Source organism: Branchiostoma belcheri, unplaced genomic scaffold (genome assembly GCF_001625305.1).
Source record: "Branchiostoma belcheri isolate BF01 breed outbred unplaced genomic scaffold, Haploidv18h27 scaffold15, whole genome shotgun sequence".
NCBI classification, from domain to species: Eukaryota; Metazoa; Chordata; class Leptocardii; order Amphioxiformes; family Branchiostomatidae; genus Branchiostoma; species Branchiostoma belcheri.
In genome coordinates this window covers 144,257-162,651 of record NW_017802935.1, presented here as the reverse complement: position 1 = coordinate 162,651, position 18,395 = coordinate 144,257, and the positions used below count along the sequence as shown (strand labels likewise).

The window sequence follows — 18,395 nt, the reverse complement described above, 5'->3', positions numbered from 1 at the left end:
CCGTGACGTTGTACTACACTTACAGAATCCTTCACTACACAGTAGAGATGGGCAGCGACAAGGAAAAGAACACGTTTAAGGAAAAAGGCGGATTCAAACTCTTCGAGATGAACGCGAGATTGTTAAGGGGTTCCGACGATGTGGGGGAAGCGCGACGGTTGCTCTTCATCGCCGAACTGCTCAAGGTTGAAATAAAAAACCAGGGCATCCCTCGGAGTACTTCAAGTTTCTTCCCAAACCAAAGAGACTGATAACAGAAGGGCCACACGTGGAACAAGGCCTGGTGTGTCACATAGCGGCCGTGCCTGTGATATGCTCTCGGATGGACTGTAGAAAAACAGATAGCGAGTCGGGGAAGCCACTGAAAGCCTGTGCCAGGTGCCTGTTGGCTCGGTACTGTAGTGTGGAATGTCAGACGCTACACTGGAAGAATGGGCATAAAGAAGAGTGCTTCACAAAGGAAGATCTGCTGAGGAAAGTCTCCTAAGATTTCACAAAATTAGTTTCAAAGCATAATTTTTTTGGAGGCTGCAAGACAGTATGAAATTGAGAACACAGTATCAAATTGGCAGAGCAGTATCCTATATGCCACCATAGGTTTTAGGCTGGACAAAAAAAAAAAAGATACCGAAAAAAAAAATCAGAAAGCCAGAAAGATAAAAAAAAAAAATCAGAAAGCCAGAAAAAAACACATCAAAAATAATCTGACGTCTAAACCTCTGCTGGGACAGTATAAAAAATGTTATAATTTTCCCAGTTCCATTGTTGTTTCATGCTGATTAATTTTTAAAAACTTAACTTTTTGTTTGTTTTTGATTTATTTCCAAACTCATGCCCAAAGGCTAATTGCAAAATGACACACAGACTGTAAAGAGGTGAAAAGGGAAAAAAATTCTATAGATGAATTTTAGCTGAATTTTGAATAAACACATGTACATGTATGATCATGGACAAATGACTCTTGCAAGCAGTGGTAGTGTGGTCTTCAAATATTTGATGTTCCAATGTTGGTCCTGTAATTTAATGTATTACAAATGTAACGTTATGTATCTTACAATTATGTGCAATTTAACTTCAAATTACTTTTATCAATCACAAATATTCTGTACATGTGATTTATCTCTATAGAAAAAAAAAGAGATCGAGGGACTAGGTAGGTAGGTAGGTAGAAAAAACAGTATTTTATGTTTTATGATATTTCGTATTTTATGTTACTTCAAATATTTGTATGTACATGTACACTATGTACATGTTCCCATTACTGTACACAGTAAAATAAAAGCAATGCCCTCCTCGGTACAAGCTTGGTGATGTGGAAATACTATATGATCTGTGTTCTATGTATCATTGATCAAAAGCTGTATTTTTGAAATTAAAACGGTACCAACACACTTCAAATTTTATCTTGAGTACACCTACTTACAGATTGCTCATTTTTGCTTTATATATTTTTTCCATATCATGTATGACCTTGAACCTTCATTTTACGTATCAAATTACAATGACTACTGAAGGACATAATACATACAATCAAGCTCTGCAAGTGATCTTTACCCTCCATGAAAATGGGGGTACTGTTTTTACTCCGTTTCATGTTTGGTCTGATATCTGAAGATCGGTGAGAAGGAACTGTACGATATTTGGCAGATTGATGGATGGGGCCTTGGAGATTGTGTAGGTTGACTTTGAGCCCCTGGTGATTGACCTTGGTACTGCAGTTTAATTTTTTTATTCTGTTGTTTTCGCGTGATGGACTGTTTGTGCGATATTAAGGTAGCATGTAGTTGTTATTACCATGGTTTAGTGGTTTGAATTTGGGTCCCCTAGCTGTTTGCGTTTGATATTTACAAAATGTTTAATGTTGGACTTTTTGTGTTGAATGTTTGGAAAATCTGGGGGATGGTTTGGTATGATTTTTGGTATGTGGGTAGTTGTTGAGTCTCTTTGTGTTTTGGAGTGCATTAGCAGGTTGTCGCATATTTTTATTGCTTAATTTAAAAGGATTTTCACTTTTTCACCCCTACTTCATAATAGGATGGTCTGTTTGACCCAAAAGTTGGGACAGAGTGTTTTTGTTTATACCTCCAGCTGGCAGGTCAGACCCAGGCAGTCCTATCTATTTTTACCCCTAGACAGTCTGCAGGAAAATAAATCTTGTTTGTCTGGTCTGCAGGTCATTTGCCTGGTCATTGACCTACATGTACAGGCAAATGTAGCCTGGGTACCATCCCCAGTAGTATATTCGCAAACTCTATAACAGTTATAGAGTTTGCGAATATACTACTGGGGATGGTACCCAGGCTAAGGCAAATGACCTGCTGGCCATCAAAGTAAACAAACCATGGTAACAAGACACTAAACGCCTGCACATGACAGCTTGATAAATACAAAGTGACACCACAAATCATTCTGCTGATAAAAACAAAGTTTGACTCATAATATCTCTATTGAAATACACCAAAAGATTACAAAATAACAAGCTATTTCATGGAGGGATGATGTCTACGACTTCTCCTTGTTTAAAAAGAAATATCAAATGAAAAAAGCCTGATATATTTGTGATACCTCTATCTCATCTTAGAATGCAGCTAATTTATGAATTTTCCTCATCAATTATAACCTAATTACATGAATAATCGCGTAAGGCATCTACACCAAAAATCACGACAATCTGTTACATACGCCCCCTAGGAAGTTCTGCTGCAGTAATAGAGAAGGACGCTAGGGGGTCTATAATCGAACTGTTTTAGTTTCACTGGAATAGAGATGTGTCAAATGATTATTCACACCGATAAGCAAAGAAATGGACAAACATATTAAAGCACAGCAGGAAGGCCGAACAGTTTTCTAGGACTACTTTGTGTGGGCGCATCACCGCTAGTCGTCACCTCCACCACGGCGCATGGATACCGGTTATGTTAGTCACATGAGATCATGTGACTCGTATGACGTAACCAAGAAGTCGGACGAGAAGTAGACGAAACTGAGAAAGAGGAACAGTTCCTTTTCAAATTACAGCGTTTTAAAGACGATTTCTTTCCGTTTTGTCCGATCAGGAGGTAGTTAAGGATTTGTTTTAAGGAAGGAGGCGAGGATTTGGTCAGAATGCAGGCGAAGGAAGGGATGAAACGTGGCGAATTTCGCTGCTGTTGCGGGTGCTTGCATGTCCGGGCAGGGGCCATCATGATCGGCCTTCTACACCTGGTGAGTTGTACTTCTTTTCCATATTTTTCTGCGATTTTTCACGGCTAAAACCCTATGTTTTCAGCGAAAATAACTCTTCAGTATGTTCAAGATCGATTTTCGTGTGTGTGTGGAGATGTCATGGTTTGAATCTTCGTAAATGTTAGACTGTTGTCTGACAATGTAGTGATATATAAATTCTTAAGCTTGTGAAAAACAAAGATGGCGGTCTTGACACGATTCAACAGAAAATCTGCGGAAGTAGCAGCAAAATATTTATATTATGACGCAATTTATGGTTGTCAGAGTAACAAAGACTCAACAACACGGAAATTGTACCAACAATTTAAGATTTAAGTTATATATAGATAATATAATGCTCTTAATGTACGTGACTTTAGGTTTATTTTTGAAGACGGATCTTTTGTGTTCAAGCTTTTGTTTTTTTAGTCATCAAATTTCTTAATATCAGGAAGTGATGTCATTTGGAGGTAGGCTTTGATTTGTTGCGGAAAAAAATAGTAGAGAAGGAAAGTTCCATAAACATTCTATTCTTTTGTATTTAAAGACTACAAGATTTGAAGGTTTGAAGCAGATATACAAAAACCACTTGTTTTAGGATGGTTGTCTGTACATGTAGGAACGAAAATGAAAATGAAACGTGGACATACCAGAATAGAAAACACCTGTTTGATGTAATCAAGAAATAACACAATTATTTGTTGTATATTTACAGTAATACTAGTATTTTTCTAATGTTCTTTTATGGCATGTCCGGCTTTGAGAAGGTGGTGACACCTGTTATGCCATACCCTCCATTGTTCTGTTGAAGCCTTAAAGATAAATAAACAAACTATTTGTTATTTGTGTAGGGTACAGATATTTAATCTTGCTAGCTGTAACTTGTCGGCAGAATTTACTGTCCGTGCCTGCATGAAAACTGGATTTTTGTTGGATGTTTGGTCAACATTGCATCAGATTCAGAATTTGGCCCGTCGCAAATACCTTTTCTGACGTAACATTTGAAAACTGTGGACAGGATGTCATTGTGATTACTCAAAAGAGTCGTCCTGCCGAAGTGCTATGCACAATACATTAGAGGTTAACTGTTTTGTGCAGGCACATTACGTTGTGCCAACATGTAGCTAGCACAGAACGTACTGCGCCTGCGTGAAACCCTGATTTTTCAAAGTTTTCACTGGATGCTTGGTCAACATTGCATCAGGATTTTGCCCGTTGCAGACGATATCTTTTTCGCCATAACATTTTGAAACTACTATTATTTACTAACAGGACGCCATCCTTCTGATATATGCAAATACGCCCTTATATGAGACATTCTGCCAAAGTGCTAAGCACAATACATGTACAACATGCTTCTACATTTAGCTGCAGTATTTTGTCCACCACACCTTTACTCACTTTGCATCACCTGTGTACCTGTACAGGTGTGTCACCTGCTGGGGATGCTGGTGCTGGCTTACCTGATCACCCATCCGGAGGCCATGCCAAAGGGAGACACCTGGTACAGCCTCAACTATAACGGCAACGAAACCGCACGGGGCAGCGGTACGTATGGTTTTGTTTCTCTGTAGGTTTGGCAATTAATGTAGGGAGTTGGTACTTTTTTGTGTGTTTATTTGTTGTGACGTTGCTTTTTGTTTGCCTGTTTGTTTGTTTGCTATGGCCTAACCACTTGTCAGTGGGGTCGTGTGGCGCAATGGCAGCGTGCACGACTCGGAATCAAGAGGTCCTAGGTTCGAGTCCTGACATGCCACCGATCTTGTGCCCTTGGGAAAGGCACTTAACACGACTTTCCCCACTAGACTCAAGTAAAAATGAGTATTGTCTGTCCAGTATCCATATCTATGTGCGGGACACAACACCAGCAGCAATTTCAATAAAATCAAAATCAAATCAAACCACTTGTTAATTCTCATGTAAGTTGTAAGTACAAGGAATAAGGACATAGTAAGTCAAAATCTAAGATACTAGCAAGCAGACTATGAGTATGATACAAATTCACTAAAAAAGTTTTGATGATACATGTGTTATCAATTTGTTTAACTTAACTTAAAAGCCAAATTTCTGTTTTTTCCCATGTACAATGTAGCTCCCCAGTGGTCCCCTTATTACACAGTAATGGGTGGAGAATCAGAGGACAAAAATGGGGGTACTGTATCATGTGTATGACCTAATAAGAAGAGCATGGTGTTTCCCTCTGTTTCTATTGTGTCTCTGTACCTACTGTATCTATGTGTACCACTGATTGTGTATCATAATTTGCATGAAGTCTTGTTGTATCGTTGCCTGTAAAGTAGAGGCAACTTGGGCAAACTTACCAGATTGCGTGACTTCCATGAAAAGTTGATACTGGATTTCTGTCTTAAGTTGGATGTACTACTTGTATCACTGTATGATTGAGTTGGCATGTTCTACTTCTCTTGTGTGACGCTTTGTTCTTCAAACTGATACCTCGTTAATAGCTCGATGCACTTTACTTCAATTCTATCCAAGCGAAGTCTCTTTTTTGGAGCCTGGAGTGGTTAGCTGCATGCAAAGTTCCCGATGTGTGAACATTTTCTCTTACTCTGGAATGCCTTGTACAGATGGACAGCTGCCGGTTTGCTGATACATACAGGACTTTTTTAGCCTGGTTACCAAACCTATTATAGCTCCCGAGTCCTACCGCTGCGGAGAGGAGCATATAGGAATCGGGAGCTATAATAGGTTTGGTAACCAGGCTAGGACTTCTTAGCATGTGTCATACATGGCATGAATATACAATTCACCAAGTTGCCCAAAGCTAACAGCTATTCTGTCTCCCCCACAGATAACTGTGTGGCCCTGGCCATCACTTTCTTCACCTTTACCATGACTCTGCTCATGCTGTATGGGGCTATAAAGGTAAGGGGTATAATATGCATGTATGTACCACAATATGTCTTGCTTAAATTGTCCTAGAAAGTTGGATGTGTTATGAATGAAGACCTAGATATGTACACTTTTTGCTCCATTGGGCTAAATACAGATCGCAAAATAGATATTAACAAATATGTATATTTATATACTACTACTACTACTAGTACTAGTACTATGACCATATTTACAAGCTTGTAAAATTATATTTTTAGATTATTGATAGACACCACTCACTCACTATCTCGTTCAGCATCTACAAATGTACTGTTCCCAGTTTCAGGATTAGTTTGTGTTTGCGTGTAGCTGTCCAGGTTTGATGGTTCTAACCTGTTTTCTGTTTCGTCCCCCCCAGCACCGTGCAGGTTACCTGCTGCCGTTCTTCTGTATCCAAGTGTTTGACTTCACCGTCGGCTGTCTCACAGCCATAGGCTTCGTCTCCTACATGCCCAACATCAGGACCTTCATGGAGCAAAATGTAAGCATTTCAGTTATTGTAAGGAGTCCAGCTACACGCTGCATACGTTTGTAGCTTTATCAATACTTACAGCCATAGGCCTTCATGGAGCAACACGTAAGGCTTTCATTTATTGTTGTTTACCCAGCGTTATCCTTCATATATTCTTGTTACTACAAAACAAGAAATTTCTTTGTGGCAGAAGTAGGGGGCAAGGTACAGGGTGTTCAGTTCAGTGCTACTTATTTTTGTCTCCCTTTATGAGATGGGGAGTTTCATGCTCAGACAGCTCAGTCCAGCACAAATTTTACGAAGCTCGCATGATAGGGTAAATCCAGAATTTACTAAACAGGGCTCTGCAGAGTTTTTAAGCATTATCAGGACTTACGTACCATCATTGTAATTATTACAACCAGTGTTCCATCCAGTCTTAATTTTGTTTGATCATTTTGAGAGCCACCGCCAATTTAATGGGAAACGTGAAATAAACGGGCATGTGCCCCCTGAGGGGTGGGAATACAGTTTTAAGTTAATGCTATGTTTTCTGGTCCTTGCAGCCCAACTTGCCGTACCGTGAAGAACTGATGAAGATGGACCCCCAGTACCTGCTGCTGATCTGCATGGCTATCTTCTTCCTGGTCATGATCATCAAGGTAAGGCTTTTACAGGAAAAAATTACCTCGTGCCTTTTACATGTAGCGTCAGTGGTGTAATGGTTAGAGCGTTGGACTCGGAACTGAGAGGTCCGAACCGAGAGGTCCCGGGTTTGATACTCACCGTGGCCCGACGTTGTGCCCTTGGGAAAGGCACTTTACACGACTTCCACACCTGTACGGTGGAGTGACTCCCACCGAGCCTCTCAGGCTAATCTGTGTGCCAAAAACACCCTACGGATTTGGTGCGCCAATGTGACAACATCTGCACATTGGCCACTGAGAGCCGTTAATTTTTTTTTTTTTACTATGTACAGCCTATAAGGAATGTATCTTGTTGGCTTGCAGTTTAATTGGGACATGCCATTTCTAAAAGGATCTCTATGAAATGCTGACACATCTCTAGAATTCTCTCTGATTTTGATCCTGTTACAATTGCACAACGTTACAATGTTACCAAACTCCACGGTAATATAGATTGGATGCTGATAGCATGTCCAGATTAGTGATAGTCCATGTTAAGTAACTGTTTGTGTTGTGTTCCAGGCTTGTATATATATTAAAGTTGGTCAATGGTGCTGTAGCATGTCAATGTTGGATTACATTATGTGGCAAGTGGCAGGACACAGTTGGAAGGGCTGGTCACCATATCTATGAATGTGCTGTGCTTGAGTAAGAATAACAAAAACCATAGTTTGTCAAGCTAGATCATGTGAAGGTAAACATATGCTTCTCTTTGAAAATGTTATCTTTCTACACAGATTCACAGGTACTAAGTACCCAAAACATTTCCCAAAAGCCTCAAATCTCTGATTTCTTGTTACGTTTGTGTTATTTTTGATTAGATGATGCCGTCTGCCGAAGAGAGCATCGCCAAGAGCCGACAGTTTCTTGATGACGTGCTCAGAACCATCTCCACCATGTCCACCTACCTCCCCGCGGCCAAGAAGCTCGGCCAATTCTTCACTGAACTCCTGCCATCATTCGAAGAAGTTCTCGCTCGCACCGCAAAACAAATCAGAAAGAAGGGAGAAGTCGAAAAGGCGTACAGAGATTTTCCCTTCAGGGCGCTCCATAATATACTCGTGGCGGCGACACGAAAAGACGTCCTGCAGCCATTTTGCCGTTCTAAATGTTATGACTTGCTTCTGGACACGTTGCACGGAACGAATCCCGTGACGTTGTACTACACTTACAGAATCCTTCACTACACAGTAGAGATGGGCAGCGACAAGGAAAAGAACACGTTTAAGGAAAAAGGCGGATTCAAACTCTTCGAGATGAACGCGAGATTGTTAAGGGGTTCCGACGATGTGGGGGAAGCGCGACGGTTGCTCTTCATCGCCGAACTGCTCAAGGTTGAAATAAAAAACCAGGGCATCCCTCGGAGTACTTCAAGTTTCTTCCCAAGCCAAAGAGACTGATAACAGAAGGGCCACACGTGGAACAAGGCCTGGTGTGTCACATAGCGGCCGTGCCTGTGATATGCTCTCGGATGGACTGTAGAAAAACAGATAGCGATTCGGGGAAGCCACTGAAAGCCTGTGCCAGGTGCCTCTTGGCTCGGTACTGTAGTGTAGAATGTCAGACGCTACACTGGAAGAATGGGCATAAAGAAGAGTGCTTCACCAAGGAAGATCTGCTGAAGAAGGTCTCCTAAGTTTTGAAAAAATTTAGTTTCCAAGCATAATTTTTTTGGAGGCTGCAAAACAGTATGAAATTGGGAACACAGTATCAAAATGGCAGGGCAGTATCCTATATGCCACCATAGTTTGGCTGGCAAAAAAAAAAAAGATACGGAAAAAAAAAATCAGAAAGCCAGAAAGATAAAAAAAAAAAATCAGAAAGCCAGAAAAAAACACATCAAAAATAATCTGACGTCTAAACCTCTGTTGGGACAGTATAAGAAATGTTATAATTTGCCCAGTTCCAGTCTTGTTTCATGCTGATTAAGTTTTAAAAATTTAACTTTTTGTTTTTGATTTGTTTCCAAACTCATGCCCAAAGGCTAAATGGAAAGTGACACACAGACTGTAAAGAGGTGAAAAGGAAAAAAAATTCTATAGATGAGTTTTAGATGAATTTTAAATATATGATCATGAAAAAATACATGACATACCACTGACTCTTGGAAGCAGTGGTAGTGTGGTCTTCAAATATTTGATGTTTCAATGTTGGTCCTGTAATTTAATGTATTACAAATGTAACGTTATGTATCTTACAATTATGTGCAATTTAACTTCAAATTACTGCGGTTAGTGTTGACTTCATGGCTCCTATCAATCACAAATATTCTGTACATGTGATGTACCAGAGGTCGAGGGACTAGGTAGGTAGGAAGGTAGGTAGAAAAAATGGTATGATATTTTATATTACTTCAAATATTTGTATGTACATGTACATGTACATGTTCCCATTACTGTACACAGTAAAATAAATGCAATGCCCTCTTTGGTACAAGCTTGGTGATGTTTAAATACTACTAGTATATCGTATATGATCTGTTAATGTGTCAATGATCAAAAGCTGTATTTTTGAAATTAAAAATCATGGTACCAACACACTTCAAATTTTATCTTGAGTACACCTACTTACAGATTGCTCATTTTTGCTTTATATATTTTTTCCATATCATGTATGACCTTGAGCCTTCATTTTACGTATCATATTACACTGACTAACGTTACTGAAGGACATAATACATACAATCAAGCTCTGCAAGTGATCTTTTAATAACAAATTTGTGACACGTCTAGCTCATCTTATTTATGAATTTTCCTCATCAATTATCACCCAATTACATCATTAATCGCGTAAGGCATCTACACCAAAAATCACGACAATCTGCCAGATACGCCCCCTAGGAAGTTCTGCTGCAGTAATAGAGAAGGACGCTAGGGGGTCTATAATCGAACTGCCACTCGTCTATTCGTGATATAACATTGTAATGGTTTAGTTTCACTGGAATAGAGATGAGTCAAATGATTATTCACACCGATAAGCAAAGAAATTGAGAAACATAATCACAGGAAGACCGAACAAAATTATGGGTTTTCTAGGACTACTTTGTGTGGGCGCATCGCCGCTTGTCGTCACCTCCACCACGGCGCATGGATACCGGTTATGTTAGTCACATGAGATCATGTGACCCGTATGACGTAACCAAGAAGTCGGACGAGAAGTAGACGAAACTGAGAGGAACAGTTCCTTTTCAAATTACTGCGTTTTTAACTCGATTTCTTACCGTTTTGTCCGACCAGGAGGTAGTTAAGGATTTGTTTTAAGGAAGGAGGCGAGGATTTGGTCAGAATGCAGGCGAAAGAAGGGATGAAACGTGGCGAATTTCGCTGCTGTTGCGGGTGCTTGCATGTCCGGGCAGGGGCCATCATGATCGGCCTCCTACACCTGGTGAGTTGTAACGTTACTTCTTTTCCATTTTCTGCCATTTTTCACCGCTAAAACCCTATATTTTCAGCAGAAGTAACTCTTCAGTGTATTCCAGATCGATTTTCGTGTGTTTGTGGAGATGTCATGGTGCGAATCTTCGTAAATGTTGGACTGTTGTCTGACAATACAGTGATATATTCTTACAAGCTTGTGAAAAACAAAGATGGCGGTCTTAGATTTACACGTATCATCAGAAAATCTGCGGAAGTAGCAGCAAAATATTTATATTATGACACATTTTATGGTTGTCAGAGTAACAAGGAGACTGAACAACACGGAAATGTGCAAACAATTTGAGATTGAATTTATATTATAGATAATGCACTTAATGTACGTGACTTTATGTTTATTTTTGAAGACGGGTCTTTTGTGTTCGAGCTTTTGTTTCTTTGGGTACAGTCATCAAATTTCATAATATCAGGAAGTGATGTCATTTTGAGGCAGGCTTTGATTTGTTGCTGTGAAAAAAATAAGTAGAGATAGGAAATTTTCATAAACATTCTATACCATCTTGTACTGTACAAGATTTGAAGGTTTGAAGCAGATATGCAAAAACCACTTGTTTTTAGGATGGTTGTCTATACATGTAGGAACGAAAATGAAAATGAAACATGGACATACCAGAATGGAAAACACCTGTATGATATTATCAAGAATTAACACAATTATTTGTTGTAATACTAGTATTTTTCTAATGTACTTTTAAACATGTCCGGCTTTGAAATGGTGGTGACACCTGTTATGCCTTCAATAGTTATGTTGAACTTGAAGAGTAAATAAACAAACTATGTTGAACTTGAAGAGTAAATAAACAAACTATTTGTTGTTTGTGTAGGGTACAGATATTTGATCTTGCTAGATGTAGCTTGTTGGTAGAATGTACTGTCTGTGCCTGCACGAAAACTGGCTTTTTGCTGGATGTTTGGTCAACATTGCATCAGATTCAGAATTTGGCCCGTCGCAAATACCTTTTCTGACGTAACATTTGAAAACTGTGGACAGGATGTCATTGTGATTACTCAAAAGAGTCGTCCTGCCGAAGTGCTATGCACAATACATTAGAGGTTAACTGTTTTGTGCAGGCACATTACGTTGTGCCAACATGTAGCTAGCACAGAACGTACTGCGCCTGCGTGAAACCCTGATTTTTCAAAGTTTTCACTGGATGCTTGGTCAACATTGCATCAGGATTTTGCCCGTTGCAGACGATATCTTTTTCGCCATAACATTTTGAAACTACTATTATTTACTAACAGGATGCCATCCTTCTGATATATGCAAATACGCCCTTATATGAGACATTCTGCCAAAGTGCTAAGCACAATACATGTACAACATGCTTCTACATGTAGCTGCAGTATTTTGTCCACCACACCTTTACTCACCTTGCATCACCTGTACAGGTGTGTCACCTGCTGGGGATGCTGGTGCTGGCCTACCTGATCACCCATCCGGAGGCCATGCCAAAGGGAGACACCTGGTACAGCCTCAACTATAACGGCAACGAAACTGCACGCGGCAGCGGTACGTATGGTTTTGTTTCTCTGTAGGTTTGGTAATTAATGTAGGGAGTTGGTACTTTTTTGTGTGTTTATTTGTTGTGACGTTACTTTTTGTTTGCCTGTTTGTTTGTTTGTTTGCTATGGCCTAACCACTTGTCAGTGGGGTCGTGTGGCGCAATGGCAGCGTGCACGACTCGGAATCAAGAGGTCCCGGTTTCGAGTCCTGACATGTCACTGATCTTGTGCTCTTGGGAAAGGCACTTTACACGACTTTCCCCACTAGACTCAAGTAAAAATGATTATTGTCTGTCCAGTATCCATATCTACATGTATGTGCGGGACACAACACCAGCAGCAATTTCAATAAAATCAAAATCAAATCAAACCACTTGTTAATTCTCATGTAAGTTGTAAGTATATTGTACAAGGAATAAGGACATAGTAAGTCAAAATCTAAGATAACTTGGGCAAGCAGACTATGAGTATGATACTTCACCGAAAAAGTTTTGATGATCTTTTTAATTTGTTTCACTACAGCAACCTAACTTAAAAGGCAAAGTTTTGTTTTTCCCATGTACATGTAGCTCCCCAGTGGTCCCCTTATTACACAGTAATGGGAGGAGAATCAGAGGACAAAAATGGGGGTACTGTATCATGTGTATGACCTAATAAGAAGAGCATGGTATTTTCCTCTGTATCTATTGTGTCTCTGTACCTACTGTATCTATGTGTACCACTGATTGTGTATCATGATTTGCATGAAGTCTTGTTGTATCGTTGCCTGTAAAGTAGAGTTAGCTTGGGCAAACTTACCAGATTGCGTGACTTCCATGAAAAGTTGATGCTGGATTTCTGTCTAAAGTTAGATGTACTACTTGTATCCCTGTATGATTGAGTTGGCATGTTCTACTTCTCTTGTGTGACGCTTTGTTCTTCAAACTGATACTGTGTTAATGGCTCGATGCACTTGACTTCAATTTCTAGGCAAGCGAAGTCTCTTTTTGGAGCCTGGAGTGGATAGGTGCATGCTGAATTCCTGTTGTATAAACATTTTCACTTACCCTGGAATGCCTTGTACAGATGGACAGCTGCCGGTTTGCTGATACATACAGGACTTTTTTAGCCTGGTTACCAAACCTATTATAATTTATAGCTCCCGAGTCCTACCGCTGCAGAGAGGAGCATATAGGAATCGGGAGCTATAATAGGTTTGGTAACCAGGCAAGGACTTTTTAGCATGTGTCATACATATGCATGGCATGAATATACAATTCACCAAGTTGCCCAAAGCTAACAGCTATTCTGTCTCCCCCACAGATAACTGTGTGGCCCTGGCCATCACTTTCTTCACCTTTACCATGACTCTGCTCATGCTGTATGGTGCTATAAAGGTAAGGGAAAGAACCCAGTACACTTATCAACAACTAAATGCGCTAGCTTTATATATAGCAAAGCAGTGTTGAAATAGGTTCCATGTCACAAAAGAAGAACAAGGTTGAAAAAAGCTGTATGTAGATGTCTGTGCAAGCTAGTAAGAGGACTAAATGTAAGCTGTGGTTTCAGCAGTTTTCCTCCATAGAAAAAGGAAAGTTACTATTTTGGCGTTTTTTTTTTGTGTGTGTGTGTGTGTGTGTGTGTGTGTGTGTGTGTGTGTGTAACTGTTAGTCACCAAGATAACTAGATCAACTGGATGGATTTTTGTTTTATATTCTGTGATTTGAATGATTGGAATTTCATATTTGTGAAATTATGTATGAAGGATGTAGTTAGTGAAAGGTGAACATCCCCATGCATAGATGCATGAAATTTTCAAAACACTCACTCATACTCACTGCACGGCTTAACGTCCGTTGTTCCCCGTCATGCAAAAGCTCTAAATATTTCATGTGTGTATATATATAAGGTATAACTCTAGTTAATAGACGTGTGGTCTAAACTGTTTTCTCCCCCCTTCCTCCCCCCCAGCACCGTGCAGGCTACCTGCTGCCGTTTTTCTGTATCCAAGTGTTTGACTTCACCGTCGGCTGTCTCACAGCCATAGGCTTCGTCTCCTACATGCCCAACATCAGGACCTTCATGGAGCAAAACGTAAGGCTTTCATTTATTGTTCACCCAGCTTTATCCTTCATATCTTCCTGTTACTACAAAACAAGAAATTTCTTTGCGGCAGAAGTAGGGGGCAAGGTACAGGGTCTTCAGTTCAGTGCTACTTATTTTTGTCTCCCTTTATGAGATGGGGAGTTTCATGCTCAGACAGCTCAGTCCAGCACAAATTTTACAAAGCTCGCATTATAGGGTAAATACAGGATTTACTAAACAGGGCAGGGCTCGAAATTAACATTGTCCCAGTGTCAAATGACACTAAATTTTCAGCTTGGGACAATTCAAATTACGTTTCGGGACAATTTTGGGGCAATTGGAAAATTCTAAGACCATCCACGTCATTTGGGAACGCGATCCATCCATCCTGCTGCAGACTGCTGGCAGCCTATAAATATATAATACTCTGACAAACATTTAAATTTGACCAATCAGGGATTCCAAATATCAGGGACGGTGCCATGCCCATGATATTATCATGTATTTCCCTACATTTACTAATAAAGTGGACTTCAAGTTGTACAAATTCAGTTGTTGTTTTCTTATTTTTGTCATCAACTTATTTCCTGAAAAGCAGGCTGGGACAGTCCATCTTCAGTTCGGGACAATTGAAATCTATGTTCGGGACAATTCTGGGACAATAGTGAAAAAAGTTAATTTCGAGGCCTGCAGGGCTCTGCAGAGTTTTTAAGCATTATCAGGACTTACGTACCATCATTGTAATTATTACAACCAGTGTGCCATCCAGTCTTAATTTTGTTTGACGTAACATCATTTTGAGAGCCACCGTCAATTTGATTGGAAACGTGAAATAAACGGGCGTGTGCCCCCTGAAGGTGGGAATACAGTTTCAAGTTAACGCGATGTTTTCTGGTCCTTGCAGCCCAACTTGCCGTACCGTGAAGAACTGATGAAGATGGACCCTCAGTACCTGCTGCTGATCTGCATGGCTATCTTCTTCCTGGTCATGATCATCAAGGTAAGGCTTTTACAGGAAAAAATTACCTCGTGCCTTTTACATGTAGCGTCAGTGGTGTAATGGTTAGAGTGTTGGACTCGGAACCGAGAGGCCCGAACCGAGAGGTCCCGGGTTCAATACTCACCGTGGCCCGACGTTGTGCCCTTGGGAAAGGCACTTTACACGACTTCCCCACCTGTACGGTGGAGTGACGCCCACTGAGCCTCTTAGGCTAATCTGTGTGCCAAAAACAGCCTACGGATTTGGTGCGCCAATGTGACAACATCTGCACATTGGCCACTGAGAGCCGTTAATTTTTATTTTTTTTATTTTACATGTACAGCCTATAAGGAATGTTGTATCTTGTGGGCTTGCAGTTTAATTGGGGCATGCCATTTCTAAAAGGATCTCTATGAAATGCTGACACATCTCTAGAATTCTCTCTGATTTTGATCCTGTTACGATTGCACAACGAAAGTTACCAAACTCCACAGTATTATAGATGCTGTTAGCATGTGCAGATTAGTGATAGTCCATGTTTAGTAACTGTTTGTGTTGTATTCCAGGCTTACTTCATCGGTGTTGTGTGGGGATGTTACAAGTACATCACCTCCCGTAACCTCATGGAGGTCATCTACTGCCCCGACACTGAGGTCAGGACTCAGCTTATAATGTTGTCTCATTACAACATCGGGGCTGGAAATACTGGGTGCATGTGCACCTTAGTGCACCCAAAATTTTAGCTGTGCACCCAATTTTTTTCTGTGGGTACACCAGTTTACATATGTAAAGATGTTAAATGTACAATAGTATACAGCAAATTGTTAACATCTAAGTGGCACAAAATAATAAAATCACTGTTGTAGTACTTTTCTTTAGGAATGAAACATGATAAGTTATTGCTGATGTGATATTTTATATTATGGTGCACCCAAAAAAATTTTGTGCACCTAACTTTTTAGGTTGGGTGCACCAGTACACCTTTTCCCAAAAATGAATTTCGAGCCCTGCTTTTTTGTTAGGTGCACCAGAGCACCTACATGTATGCCTAAAAATGAATTTCAATTTTGAAGTGTTTTCCGAATGACTAACACTAACAGATTGTATTCTCCCCACAACCAGGCCCTGCTCCCTCCCAGCTATGACACTGTGACCAAGATGCCGCCTCCCCCGCCCTACACCCCGGCAACTGAGACATAAATAACAACAAGAGACATAAACAACAACAAGACAACAAGCAGGACCTTCCCGAGGCCGCACCAATTTGCTTCCTTGGTTCTCGGACATTTCAAAGTAACATTACTCAAACACTCATATATATGGTGACAGGAGTCTAAATCCCTCCTGCTATAAAATTGCAACATGATGTAACCCAACACTAGTTACCATGGTGACAGACATCTGGTCCTGGTCATTGACTTTATTTCTTTGGAGAAGAGGAATAAGATACAGAGCGAAAACAATATGTTTTCCTTCTGCTTAGGTAAGCATAAATATAGCAAATCAAAGCAGAAGGCAGGAAGGAAAGTTAAATATGACTCTATGACTGTATTCACTCCATAAAGTTGTGTGCATCAATATGGTTCTCAGGCTTTGTTTTCGTTACATTTTCCCAGTTAAACATATCTTTTTGAAGTCCCAGAACCAACAAATTAAATTGGTGATGCCTTAGACAATGTCACAAAAAAAGGAAGTCCGATCAACAACCTACCAATGTTAATGGAAAAGTAAATACACAGAAAGGAAATTCCTCTGTTTCCCTGCTCACTTTTGCCTTCAGACTATATGCAGTGCAAAGGAAGGTTGCCTTTAGTTTAGTTGTATCCATACAATATTGTCTTTTCAGAAGAGTGAACTATTTACATAGTGGTTCAGACGAAATGGTCATTTCTAAAGGAATGGCCATTTCTTTGTTAAGGTAAACCTGCATTATTATTCAACTAGCATAAATTATGTTTGCTGCTTGTCTATGATAATATTGTGTAAATGTATAGGCCAGTGGTGAAGCTTTCTTTAGGAGTTCTAATAGCAAGATTTTCTGGTATTTTGGTGAATGTCACCTTTCACAAGAATATGGCCTATCACGATGTGCAAAAAAAAACTATATATATATTGAATAATTCTATGAGCACAGTGTCCTTGTATCTTCTTACATATATAGCCACGATGTAGCTTCAAGGTTAATAGCAATGTTAAATACTTGATGCTGGCAAATAAGCAGTAATTGAAGAGATTTGATGTATTTTCTGATCTATATTGTACTATTTGTGTAGTAGAACAAGTATTGGCTTCCAGTGAGAGATTATTAAAAAAAAACTTGTGGATTGAGTTTTTTTCCAGATAAGTGCAATTTGAAGGGCTGTGATGCGATCCCATCTGAAAGTGGCAAGTCGATTCTGATTTGAGATTCAATGATTTTGAAACTGATGAGTGGTAAAGAGAGTGTAGCACTTGTCATTCTTTTTAGTTTACCCAACCAGATTAACTAATTGGTGGTAGTAAGTGTGGAAATATATGGGAGATAAATTTTCCTTGATTTTACGTTTATACTTGTTAGGTAAAAAACCTAGCTAAGTCTGTCCTCCCTAATTATGTTTGTAGTAAATGTACATGTGTGGCTGTATGGTGAATCTGGTGTGAACAGAACATGCTGCAACAAGTAAGAACAGAAATAATCATCCTTTTCTGTAATGTGAAGTGTACCATGTACATGTAGCTGGCTTGTATTATTACATTGTAGATGTCGTGTTTTATATCTTACATCGAAGATGTAAATACATCAACATTGCAAATTCAGTTTACTTCTTAACTCTTTGAGCCATTATCTATAACTGTATAGGAGGGATCTATATGAAGAAATTCAACCAAAGATTCAGTTTGGTGAACGGTACACACATCTCTACTATAAATAAAGGCTAGTCTGCCCAACATGTACATGTGTTTGTCTTTTCTTAGCTTTTATGTATTCTTTTCTCAGATCTTTAAAAATAAGACAACCTGACACTTTGGGAGTTTTAAATTAAAAGATACTTTGACATTATGCAACATATTCACAAAAAAAGTATGTTACAGTAGAATAACTGCAATGATGAAAAACTATAGAAGTAACATTTGTAATGTTTACGTTCCGACATGGTCTGCCATTAATTTTTAACACATTCACATACATGTACTAC

General features: G+C 39.6%; 2 protein-coding genes across 4 annotated transcripts in view; both read left to right on the top strand.

Annotated features, from left to right (window-relative positions):
* Nucleotides 1-251, top strand: part of LOC109465159 (lysosomal-associated transmembrane protein 4A-like) — an 8,156-nt gene extending 7,905 nt beyond the window's left edge. The window contains exon 6 of the mRNA XM_019762306.1: nt 26-251. Coding sequence (XP_019617865.1) covers nt 26-251 — 226 coding nt within the window. The remainder of the gene's footprint in view (nt 1-25) is intronic.
* A 2,687-nt stretch (nt 252-2,938) lies between these two features.
* LOC109465372 (lysosomal-associated transmembrane protein 4A-like) lies at nt 2,939-18,151 on the top strand. 3 transcript variants are annotated; one of them, XM_019762590.1, is made up of 7 exons: nt 2,939-3,204; nt 4,632-4,752; nt 6,017-6,090; nt 6,458-6,580; nt 7,117-7,212; nt 15,786-15,872; nt 16,342-16,442. In XM_019762590.1, the coding sequence occupies exons 1-7, from the start codon at nt 3,106-3,108 to the stop codon at nt 16,417-16,419; spliced, it is 678 nt and encodes a 225-aa protein (XP_019618149.1). In that variant the 5' UTR covers nt 2,939-3,105; the 3' UTR covers nt 16,420-16,442. The 3 variants fall into 3 exon arrangements, with proteins under 3 accessions (XP_019618149.1, XP_019618148.1, XP_019618145.1); XM_019762589.1 differs by lacking the exons at nt 4,632-4,752; nt 6,017-6,090; nt 6,458-6,580; nt 7,117-7,212 and adding exons at nt 12,063-12,183; nt 13,479-13,552; nt 14,127-14,249; nt 15,145-15,240 and having other exon boundaries at nt 2,943-3,204; XM_019762586.1 differs by lacking the exons at nt 2,939-3,204; nt 4,632-4,752; nt 6,017-6,090; nt 6,458-6,580; nt 7,117-7,212 and adding exons at nt 10,393-10,620; nt 12,063-12,183; nt 13,479-13,552; nt 14,127-14,249; nt 15,145-15,240 and having other exon boundaries at nt 16,342-18,151.
* Nucleotides 18,152-18,395: the final 244 nt, after the last annotated feature.

Excerpts from the sequence above, each read along its gene's own strand:
- LOC109465372 (XM_019762586.1), top strand. The coding sequence starts at position 10,522 with ATGCAGGCGAAAGAAGGGATGAAACGTGGCGAATTTCGCTGCTGTTGC. Across the intron at positions 13,553-14,126 it reads TGCTGTATGGTGCTATAAAG|CACCGTGCAGGCTACCTGCT; the intron begins GTAAGGGAAAGA and ends CCTCCCCCCCAG. Across the intron at positions 15,873-16,341 it reads TCTACTGCCCCGACACTGAG|GCCCTGCTCCCTCCCAGCTA; the intron begins GTCAGGACTCAG and ends CCCCACAACCAG.